Raw genomic sequence first — 12803 nt, 5'->3', positions numbered from 1 at the left:
TTCGAGATTATAAAGTTTTCATAATTTCCAATTCCAAGAGATCAACTGTGGTCATCCTGGCAGGTTGTGGAATGGATGGTTGGAAAATATCGAAGGTGGAACTGGGTTAGGTGCCTCAATTATCTTCAGATGCCACGAAGGAATGCTGCTGGAGGGCAATTCGTCTACGGTATGTCAGATCGATGGAAAGTGGCGGTATCCTTTACCGAGATGCTTGGGTAAGTTGAACTTCTCCTTTGCAGACCACAGTGTAGGTGTTCGAAATACAATTCTAGAGGTTGGGAATTTTTTATTCATTTTCAAGGGTTCGTCTGAAATTTTCTTCAACCAGATTTAATTTAAAAACTAAGCATGAACCGACTCAATACGAAAAGAATTGAATAGGAATAATTTTGTTATTTACTATAACAAATCGAGTTTCGAAAAAAATGTTAACCTAAATAAAAACCTAAGAAATGGCGTTCTGATTTCATACCTCTGTTGAATGAGGGTTCGTCAAGCACTGTCGTGGCTCTCATATGCCTCAGATTTTACACAAAGAATTTTAATTTCCTCTTCAATTATTAAATATGCTACGAGAATATTTCAACCTGTTGAATCATAAATATTATCAGGATTAATTTTCATAGATATTGTTCGAAATTGTTGTTCAGACAAATATATGAAGCTAAGGCAAAAACGTGAAAATATCTCATGAACGATTTAGATATTGAATATTACCTACAAATCTGTACTGACCATGAGATAAAATAATAATTCGAATGATTGGTTAAAAATTAACTTGAGTCTTTCTCAACGAATTCTAGGAGAAATCATGATTATTATGAGCATTAAAGGAGACATAATGAGTGTATATACCACTTTTGGTTAATTTCATAAAATTTTATATAATGAATATTTTTAATCTTTGGAGATATATTTTTTTATGGAAAAAAAAGCACAGAAAAAAATCACATAACTTTTTATTAGAAACTAACAAACAAAACGGATCAATCTTTGATGGTGTTACAACTTCATAGATGAATTACATAGGAGAAAATCACAGTAAAGGATAATATTTATCAAATATTATATCTTGAAAAGATGGATATGCAGCTTCAGAAGTTTTGAAAAATTCTTCTGGAATTTGATATTAATAACATGTTGAGAAAGTTAGAATATGAAGTGCTAATAGCTACAATGAGAACGTGAGAAATCGAGATGATTTTTCTGAGACACCAATGAACACAACTAAATGATGTCGAGATGGACCTTAGATCAAAGTTTGCTTTTTATACGAATAATAATTGCCAAAGTTCAATGAATTGATGATACAGAGGAGCTTTGCTTCAAATTGGACTTCAGGAACTCCTTGGAGGTAACTACTCATTCGCCCAAATGCATTATTCAATGTTTCTAAAATTCAAAGATCGATCTGCAGAACAAACGTCATTAATTATTCAGATCTCTATTCCCGATTCGTTTGAATTGGATGGAATTCACTAAGCTCAAGTCTGGTAGAAGAATGAACTATTTGAATTATGTAAGGACAAAAATGGAATATGTGAGTGTGTTATGAACGAATAAAACTGAAAATTGGATTACAAAAATATTCTCATCAGAAATGTTCATTTCTTTAAGTAAATAAATGCATTTGATTCTGGAAAAGAACGATATAATATAAGTATAATTATCAAGGATATAATGAAGGGAATGGGTATTTTAAATTATCGAGTTGGCCAGTGGCAAGTTCTAATTGAACACTTCAGAGTTTTATTAACAACAGCAATTAAATCGCTTGAGAAAGCTTCGACCACACTGCAGTCATATTTGTAGTGATGAATGTAAGGGTCAAAGTAAAGAGTTCATCTCACAGAGAGGTCGAAAATCACCAAAGCAGCTGCATGAACAATTTGAAGAACGAAAAATGCGACCTCATTACATCAACAATGTACTGAGATATACTTGGGCTTGGTAGAATATTGAATTTTTCCCTGAATCTGTCAACCTAAAGGAGTTTTCGGCTAGAAAATGACTATATCTCCAGGAAATAGAACAACCTTATTAATAGTAACCTCCAAGAGTGTATTGATAACCTATTTAAACGAGACCATTTTACTACAACTCTTCAAATCGATGAACGATTGAGTTAAAAAGACATGATGTCCAGCATTGGCTTTCGCAGACGACTTTAAGCTCTACTTGAGAATCCGTGATGTAGCTGATTTGCTGTTTCTCCAGTCGTGCTTGGAATATGTTAATGGTTGGTGCTTATGTAACAGGCTTGTGTTAAATATGGACAAATGTTTCAAGGTCACATACACTAGAAAGTCAACTCCTCTACCGTATGGCTATCATATTGCTGAGAGATTTCTAAGCAATAAAGATGAAATATGTGACCTCGGAGTTTTATTTGACTCCTCATTCAGCTTTATCCCGCATATAGATCAGCTTTGTGCATCAGCTAGTCGAGCTTTAGGCTTTGTTTTTAGATGCAGCAGTGAGTTCGGGGATTGGTCGATATTGAGGAATCTCTATTTCGCGCTGGTTGTCAGTAAGTTGGAGTATGCTCACTTGGCGTGGTTCCCTATTTATGACTGTCATCTGTCGCGATTGGAGCGTATTCATAGGAGATTTTTTAAATACGTGTTTTTCAAGAGAACAGGGCGGAATCCTGAGCGTGGTGCAGACTTTTCTGATGTTATGGAGGAGTTGAGGATATCCTCGTTACTTGATAGACATGGAGAACAATGTGCCAGGTTTGCCCGTGGATTGTTAGTCAACAGGATAGACTCACCATATCTTCTGTCCAAGATGTCTTTCAACGTGCCGAGACTAGCAGCGAGGTCGACACCAGTTTTCTATTTACCTACGGCTTGGACTAATATTTCTGAACGATCTCCAATTAACCGTATTTGTAAAAGTGCTGATAAACTAGAAGTTAATGTTTTTGGTTGAGTTTCGGGAAGTGAATTTTCAAGTGGGTAATGCATCATGTTGATGTGTTGAATTATTTTTGTTTATTCTGCACTGTATATTGTATATTATTTTTACCCTATAATTGGGATATTCCTGTTGGATAATAAAGAAATGTTATTATTATTATTATTATATTACTTTGTGTATACTTTATTGTAACATTAAAGTTTTTGGGCAATTCTCATGCCTTTCGATTTGATTGTGGTCAAACATTTGATCTGTTGAAGAGAACGCCAGTATTGGAAGACAGAAAATAATAAATTTCTGAGAATGTGAAGATGCCACCATAGGGAGTGAAGTTATGTTATGTTATTGTTTTGCAATGGTCATTTTATTCACAGAAATTTTATTTCATTAAACTTGAGTTACATATGATGAGAAGTGAAGTGTTTATTTTGCACCATCCTCTACTATTTTGGAATAAAAACTCCATGATATTCTTGTTGCTTAGAACGAAGTGTCATAGGCAAGCATCGATCATCTCATTTTGTGGATGCCTAGACGTCGTGAGCAGGAGTATTATTTTCTACGAGGTCTTCAAACATATGAAATTTTTCCGTCGGCTCAGTTTAACGCACCATTAATGAATCATTTTCAGGGTGTACACTAGGTTCTTCAGTGCAAATTCATTTTGATTCTGTGCGGAAATCGCTAGATCGATTCTTCCAATTTTTGAGAGAAACCCGAGAAGAAACCTATGTATAGCAGCTCAGAATAAACTCACTGATTTTTATCACAAAAAAAATTATAGTTTTTGATTTATATCACTTCAAAAATTGAGAAGTTTTTCAATCGTATCTCAATTATTTCAATGAAAAATTTCAAAATTTTTACATTATCATGAATATATAAATTTTTCTAAAATACTCCTTTGATACAATTGTTATTTATCGCTTTTTTGTTTGACAATATTTTCATTTATTGAAATTCTGAATTTTAAAATTGACATTCACGAGAACGTATTTTTTTTTTTTTTTTGAAGAACACTAAATGGCTTGTTTTTCCATTTTTTCATCAGAATGTTATAATTGAGATTCGATTGATAAACCTCTCAAATTTCAAAGTGATATAAAACAGAAGCTATAAATTATTTTGTGAAAAAAATTAGTGATTTTATTCTTAACAGGAATACCAAGATTTCTTCCGAGAATTGAAAGAATTGATCAAGCGATTTCCGCCCAAAATCAAAATGAATCTACACTGAACTGTACTTCCATAATAGCATGATTTATCATTAATGTATAATCCTCATGGGCAACGTAACATAGAATTATTCAGCAGCAATCCGAATAATGTCAAAACTTCCGTGAAATGTATCTCATATTTTCAATTTAAGTTCTGTCTGTGAAATCGAGGCACCATAGCGCTGTCAAAGCTATTTATGTGCTTTCAGTTGGAATCTGCTTTTCCCGATTACGTTAAACAAAAACCAATTACGAAGAAAATTTCTCTTAGATACCGCCAGATGTGGCAGAAATTGTTAAAGTAGCATCTTTGAGTTTGCTAGCAAGTTCATGGCCTAAATATTCTATGCTGAAACCAACTTTGAATATCAAAAACAATATTGATATTTAGCAGAGCCCATACTCTTATAGTGGTCATAAAACAACAAAACGTTGGATACATCCCAAAAAAATCAATATTTGATTTGATTTTTGGAGTTGCGGGTGTCTAAGATATGGGATAGAATATTTTGATGACAGTGAATTCATCCAAAACTAAGATGCATAGAAACCTTGGTGTGTTTACTTATACCTGAAAAACTTTCAGACAAAAACGGGAGATTTTTCAGATATATAAATACATACTCGATTTTGAGAGATTATGACTGTTTCAGATGGCGCATACAGCGTTTATATTTGACATTTCTCTCGAGTCTCATGACTTCAGGTATAGAATAATAATATTTTATATTCTATGCTCGTGACAATCTTCTAAACTCTGAATAGACAAATAGCCGTCTGTCTTAATGTCTATTCATTTAATCAAAAATTCGATATGAACTGAATTGTAATTCATTGTGAAAGTTTGCAGTGGCTCAAATCATTATTTCGTTTTTGAACGACGCCAGACAGGTAGCGGGAATTCGAACTATTGTGAAGAGGGCTACCTTACAGAACCAAAAGCACTTAAGCTACAGGTGGACTATCTCGAAAAGTCTAAAACAAAATTGAATCAGTGCACACAACAGGGTTTCTGTGCATCTTATCCAAAACAAAATCAAACAGCATATTCCTTGTGGTCGATAATGCATATCATGCTTTCTTGAATTGAATCAAGAGATGTATATCCTTAAAACTAGTTCACATTCAACAGTTCCACACGGAAGGTTTTCGGTGTTTTATAGGAACTATACAGCTGTTCAGACAGCAATGCAGCCAGTATGAATGAATACATTTTAAAAATTATCACCAATAACCACAAAGTTCTCCAAATAAAAGCAACTATATCTTTATATCGGTCGTTGTTCTGCGTCTATTCTTTCTGACAGTGGAGCAGATTTTTCAGTTTTCAAACGACTTGGTGGTTAGGTTAGGTTAGAAATCTACTTCTGATACTGAAGGGTCCATTGAAAACTTATAACAAAATAAGTACGTACTTTCCGGACTAGGCCGGGAAATGCTACTTTCTCAGAGAAGAAGCGTCCGGGAAGTGAGCACTTCCCGGACGGTTGCCGAAAATAGTAATTTACGTAACAAGTCCGGAAAATAGGGTTTTTTTGGACGAATAGACAAAATTCCAGGACGAGCGTAAGCGAGTCCTGGAAGTCTGTGAGTCCAAAAAAACCATTTTCGGGCGTGTTGCGTACAATATTTTTTCGGCAACCATGTAGAATAACACTATCGCTGCTGCTTTCCATATTTTATTGCGATTGCGATCAAAAAACATGCAAATTTTTGACAACTAATTTCATATGAACTGTCAGCCGTTATCTCGGTTGCTATGGATTCTATGATTCTTTTCCGGCCTAGTCCGGGAAGTACATACTTTCCGGACTAGGCCGGGAAATGCTTCTTTCTCAGAGAAAAAGCTTCCGGGAAGTGAGCACTTCCCGGACGGTTGCCGATAAAATATATATTTTTTTCAATCAATAATTCTTTATTTCAATTCAAATCTTAACATCATCTCGTAAATCAATTCAGCGATTAATAATATCGAACATCAACGTCCTCGTTTTGCTCGCACCTTGAAATATCTCAATCATTAATCGCTTTCATTAAACAACTAGTGAAAATCTTTTTTTTTCATTTTTAGAAATTGCTGCATTGACCTTAGTTCTGTCAAGCTATCTAATTCTTGTTGATTTAATCCTCTTCATCATCATTAGTTATATCAGTACCTCCAAATTGAATTTATAATAACTTGTACCTATTTCAATTTTCCCAGCTCCATGCGTTGTACCTCATGTAACTCAAGGAAGAGTGATTCTGGTATCCAAAAATGACACTGCACCCTCTTCGACAGTAGTAATACATGGTGAGGAGTTAGTAGTGGAATGTGATCAGCAATATGAATTTTTAGGCAGCTTATCGCCAGTTACTTGTAATAATGGTACTTGGACGCAAATACCAAAGTGCGAGCCTGCTAGGTAAGTCATTATAATGAAAGGATGAAAAAACAATTTTTTCTGTTATAAATATACTGCACTGGAGGAAAATCATCAATTTTGTTCATTCTTGCTAGCATTATTTTTTTATACTTTTTTTCACTGATAACAAGAGTGTCTTTCAAATAGATGTAAACACCTTCCGAAACCACCTAAAAACGGTATGGTCATTGCACCAAAAATGGAACACAGTATGAAGGCAAGATTTAAATGCAAAGATGGATATGAGCTCAAAGGTGATCCGCTCATTAGTTGTTCATTCGGAAATTGGACAGGAGACCCTCCAAAATGTGACGAAGGTAGATACTAACATTTAGAGAGCGAACTGTGTTTAAATTTTCTGTTATTTCAGTATTTTGTCCATATCCTGGCGAAGTGATAAATGGAAAGATCCTTCTTGTCGGGAATATGGGGCTTTATGACTATCGACCGTATGTGAAGAAAGTAGTAAATAACAAACAGATAATGTACGATTGTGATAAGGGCTATGTGTTAGCGGAGGGACCACCTGGAGCAACATGCATCGGAGGTCGTTGGAGTCCTAAACAATTACCCATGTGAGTCTTGATAAATTCTGCTTTTCTTATGAAAAATAAAGGAATTTTATTATCAAAATTATGACAAAATTGTGCCAAAACATTTACCAAAAATATGTCAATGGGTGGGGCACTATGCTTAGCTATCTTTCACACCTAGAATAGCACCTCAAAATTTAGATATTTTAGGTATTGCACCATTATTATTCGCCGAGAAGTACTAATTTACGCATGCGCAACATGCAGAGTACATGCAAAGAGCTGAAATCTCTATGCAACCATTTATGTCTCAACCAAACTGCCCATACCAAATTCCATCGAAATCGGAAATGTAAAACGCGAAATATTGAATTTCAGGAAATTTATGCCAGTGGATACCGTATATCCGAAACTTCTTAAATATACGAAAATGCTTATGACTCGGCACCAATAGCTATACCCAATTTCATATTTATCCGACTAGTAGAGCGCGAAATATTGAGGTCCCGTGAGTTTCACGCTTGGACATGTAAAAAGCGGGCCCTTTTTTTGGAAGAGCTTAGTGGCCAGTTGCACCATTTGCCTAAACATTGATTAAAAATTTAAACATCGATTAATATCTGATTTCTCTTAAGAAATCAGAGAGTAATCAATGTTTAAATTTTGAATCAGATATTTGACTTAAATTTGGCATAGATATTCCAATAGTTCATGTTCTATGCTGACTTTGAATGCAAATCTACAGGTGACATTTTTTCTGGAACAGTGCTCGCTTCTGTCCTCCAGAACTTTTTTGATGGACCACTGGTAGTTAAGAACAACACTTTTTGGTGTAGTTTTGTCTTATCTGCTAACGATTTCGAGTAAAAAATAAAACAATTCTCAGCAATCTTCAGGAAAATCCAAATTACTCGTAATATAAAGATCCAGTTTGTAAGATGTGGTGAATGAATGATAAGTTTTGATCATTTACCGAATCTGTGGTAAAGATGAACTCGAGGATAAACTAGTACCTATAATCTTCATCAAAAAGTAGGACTACAAGAAACACTCGGTATCTCACAAACAAGCATATGCGGGCTCATGTTTATAGGACTTTTTTTTCATAAAATTATCTCGCATTTCCCTTTGTTCCTCCAATTTAGGAACATGCCCTGTGTAATATATTTATCGGGATAATTCAGTTGTGGATTTCGATTCTTTAACTCCAAGGCTTGACCCACTTAGCAACCACAAATTCGTGAACGTGTATTGTGGTGAGAGTGCATCATAGCTTGCACACGGCCCTGAGCGTAGCCGTTTGTGTGCTTTGATGCAATTTTCCACTAACTAATCCGCTAGTCACCACAGGGAGACGCATGATTAAGGCCTAACACACACGACCGACAATCGGTGGATGACTTTTTTGTCTGATGAGCTGTAATATATCTTGAATACTCAATTATCGTATCAAAATACTAATACTATATTCAAGTATATACAGATCAACAACCAACAACGGACTATCGTCCGTGTGCGTTGCATCAAGAGAAAATATCATGTCCCATGTAATAAATTCTAAAATACTTATTATTTACACTTGCAACCTATATATGGTGTTACAAAGTAGGTGTTACCTAATGAGCACACGTACGCTGATTTAATGTTCACTCAACGTTGTATCATTGAAATTATAATTTTTAACGTTGTCATTTTGGTTTCAAAATCCAACGTAATTCAGATACATGTAGATAATAGTATATCCTAAAACGAGTTTCAAAATGGTTCCTTATTCCAACACGAATGCGAACAGGATTAAGGTTTTCACAAAAATTAGGTGATGGTTTCACATAACACCTGAACGAAGTAACAAGTTATTTGAAAATTCTGTCAACAGCCTACAACCTAAACAAAAAATGAAAAAGAAGTTCAAATTTGAGTAGCTTAACTTGATATTTTTGAAGAGTGTGATACATTGTTGAATTGTAATTTTTTTCTTTATCACTTCATGAGGAGAAGCAATATGGTGTCCGAAAAAAATGGGAAACAGAAAAAATCTGAGGACACCATTAGAATCTCTATGTTGGATAATGACTACAAACCAAATATCGTGAACTTATTTCCGAAAACAAATGAGTTTCACAAAACAAAATCTCGATTTTTAGATTTTTCGAAATATCTTGGGAATAATTGGAGATATTTTAGATCTGTTCACACCAACACGCAACTTTTTTGTAATTTGAGCCACTCTGTATACCTAACGGTTCTCGATATTCCTATAGTGCTCCCCTGAATAGTTCTAATCCTGTATATACATTTGTAGTGACTGTTTGCTAGTTCATCAATGTTACCCATAACACGCTGAAATTATCAGTTCACGTTAGAATACTGAATCCAAGCAGCACCGAGCGCAGTTAGGTCTTGGATGGGTGACCACCTATCAGTGGCGGGTTTTCCTTAAAAACTTTCTATACCTGTGTTCGATACTTAGATATTTGGATAGCCCGTGAAAATACTGATCATAATGATGGGTCACTTTTCAATTCTACTCAAAGAATTACCCTATAGTGAACTATTTCGAGTAACGTGGGAGTGAAAGAATGATACTTATTAATATTTATCTGTGATATCCAAACATTCACACATTTACTTATGTGGTTGTTTACTATATTATATACACATTTGTAGTGACTAATTGCAAGTCCAGCAATATTACCCATAACACGCTGAAATTGTCAGTTCACGTTAGAATACTGAATCCAAGCAGAGCCGAGCAGTTAGGACTTGGATGAGTGACCGCATATCAATGATGTTAGAATGAAACAACGCAATCTCCTCAAAAAATTGTCAGTCTAGCCAAACATTGTAATTGAAATATTCAAAATGTACCAGAAATATAACCAGAGTAATTCATACGTGTCTATTTTTTGTTATGGTAAGTACTCAAATATATAAACAATGGTTTATACAGGGTGAGTCTTTGACATGTACATATATTTTAACCGAAGATTCTTGAGGTTAAAAGAAACACTTTTTTCATTTACCATTTTTTCCGATTCGCCCCTGTTAAAAATATGTAGCCATTTTAAATTTTCATAATGGGCTAATTCACCCCTGGTAACCGGAACACTGAAGTTTTCGCAAGTATAAGATATACAATTTGAACCTTGGAAATAAGCTAGTAGATTGGAAAGACCATCATAATTTCACTTTTAACATTCCATTTGTTGAACAAAGTAGTATTTATAATACAATTATCCCAATTTCATTGACGATAAAGATTAAATATTTTTCTCTTGATTTTCTATTTCATTTTCGATAATCATAATGAATTGTGCTCGCTACCACCCATATTAGCTTAGCTCTGATATTCATAATTCATATCCATTCATTTATCATATCGCATTTATAATATTATATCGTTGTTTATTTAATTTCGTACATTTAACCTTACATTCTGAAATAAATAATATTCATCTGTGAATCTAACACAGACTAGTAGTCTGTGGTTTTAAGTTTGAACCTCAAATTTCGAGTGAATCAAATTTAAATCTATGTTCTAACCTAAAATATTCATTAACAGTTTACACTGTTATTGTTATTATGATATTTGATATTATATTTGCATAAAATGAAAATCATCGAAGATTTGAAGAAACCCAACAGAATATTGGGTATTACCGAATATTGAAGTTCCATACATATTTTCAAGAAATTTAGAAACAATTTCCAAAATAATTGTGTGGATACAAAATAAATAAGTGTGCATTCTGATAGAAAGTAATTCCTTTATGAAATGAAGCATTTGATTTGTTCCAACTATCTCATAAAAATAAAAATAATGATCTACTTCAATATTTTTGGAGCCATCAGTGTGAAAATATGGAAATGAAGTTTTATGGCTCTGTAATCAATGGAAAATGTTAGACTCCACTTGTAATCAAATTTGTTCTATAATATGTACCTACATTATAGCCAACTCTACTACTTGATTCATCTTGATTTTGCCATTGAAAATAAATGAGAAGTATTCAATATACAATGGAATATCCTGTTTCTTTCAACTCACCTATTTGTTTTCATATTAAAACAATTATGGCACTCTTGGAAGTATGTCAATCATATGCTCTAGGATGAATTTATGGAATAGCAAAAGAATAAAAGTATTTAATCTCAATCACATGAAAATTTGTCTAGTGTGTACTTAGTGGTATGTTTCGATGTGAGTTTGAATGATCAGAAGAAGAATACAGTATTGTTCGATAGCAGCAGTCTTTAGTGGGATATTGATTGTTGTCATTATAATGGGACTATTTTGTGAAAACTTTTTCAAACACGGTCTTTATGGGTGATCTGAACTTTTCAAAATAGAATGTTGATTTTAATGAAGTATCTTCTTATTATCAGAGATGTGCCAAAGCTCAGTAATTTGTAATCAAATAAAGGAATTGAGGTGAGCTTATTCAAATAACTTCATTTTCAAACTAAGTTGGCTAATACTTCAATTCTAAAATCTGAGCAATGACATAGTAAATATTCATTTCTGTGGTTTTTTTTCCACAACAGAACAGAGTTGCATTTAGCCAAAGTACCCAATTTTTCGAATTTCACAGATAATTTTTTTTTTTTAAGATCAAGTTACTCGAAAACGGTGCTTTGTAGGAGAAAATATGAAGAATACTTTTATTTTTCAAATTAGCCAAATATTGTTCAATGAACGTTCAAATTACTTTTAAGAGTTGGGTTCTTTGAATATCTGGTATTTTTATGTGATATAATGTTCATAATGAAGAAACTGAAAGATGTGCAGGGAATCTTGTATTCGGAGAAGATGTATCACATAAAGGAAAAGCTATATTCCAAAAATCATTTCCTTCAATAGAACCATTTACGAGATATAGCCGAAAATCACATTTTTTTTATCGATTTTCAACAGCCTGTATCTTTGTAACCGGGCCGAATCGGAAAAAACTATAAAGGAAAAAAGTGTTTCTTTTGACCTCAGGAATCTTCGGTTAAAATATATGTACAAGTCAAAGACTCACCCTGTATATTCAAGTGTTTTCAAATATTTGAACAATTGTTATTTGAGTGTTCGATAAACGCATCTGTTGATTTCATAATTAAAACGGATTTGTACGTTTGAAAACGTTCAATATTGATATCATACTTCGAACAAATAAAGGTTATGGCCCGCGACATTTTCACTGATGATAAACGATTGGTTACCCAACCATTTCGCAACGTTATATCAACGTACTTGTGCCCATTGGAAACAAACTCATAAGGCTAATGCAGTACCAGTTCTTCAAGAGGTCTTCAAGGGATCGGCACAAAAAAACGTCTTAAGTGTAAAAGCGTCTTACCGGAAAAAACATTTCAAAATGCTCGAAAATAGAAAATGATTGCAAAATTCAACGTGAAATTCATGAAAAAGCATAATAATCTTAAAGGAATCTGATAAATACGCACATGAATAGTATGTATGTATCCTGAGCAGAGAGAAACCTACCAAGGGTACATGTTTGAGGTTCTTGGTAGCGTGTGTGTAGAGGACATAGCATGTCCTCCGCATTTTCGATGGTGGAAACAAGTTTTCTGGGCTTGCCCACAATTTGCAAGTCAGCAGAAACTGCAGATGTTGGGAAATGATCATTCTCTTCTTCAGAGTCATTTTCTTTTATCTCAATCTCCTCGGGGTCGGTGGTGGCGGCGGCGACCATGTCATTAATAGTGCGAATGCT

General features: G+C 34.0%; 1 protein-coding gene across 5 annotated transcripts in view; it reads left to right on the top strand.

Annotated features, from left to right (window-relative positions):
* The window catches only part of LOC123676654, a 118722-nt gene that overhangs the window by 66260 nt on the left and 39659 nt on the right, over positions 1-12803 (top strand). For all 5 annotated transcript variants that reach the window (XM_045612767.1, XM_045612754.1, XM_045612759.1 and 2 more), the window contains exons 8-11: positions 39-218; positions 6346-6547; positions 6695-6864; positions 6918-7122. In XM_045612767.1, the coding sequence (XP_045468723.1) occupies positions 39-218; positions 6346-6547; positions 6695-6864; positions 6918-7122 (757 nt within the window). The remainder of the gene's footprint in view (positions 1-38; positions 219-6345; positions 6548-6694; positions 6865-6917; positions 7123-12803) is intronic.

This window comes from Harmonia axyridis, chromosome 1 (assembly GCF_914767665.1).
Source record: "Harmonia axyridis chromosome 1, icHarAxyr1.1, whole genome shotgun sequence".
Classification (NCBI taxonomy): domain Eukaryota; kingdom Metazoa; phylum Arthropoda; class Insecta; order Coleoptera; family Coccinellidae; genus Harmonia; species Harmonia axyridis.
This window is presented reverse-complemented; position numbering and strand designations above follow the sequence as displayed.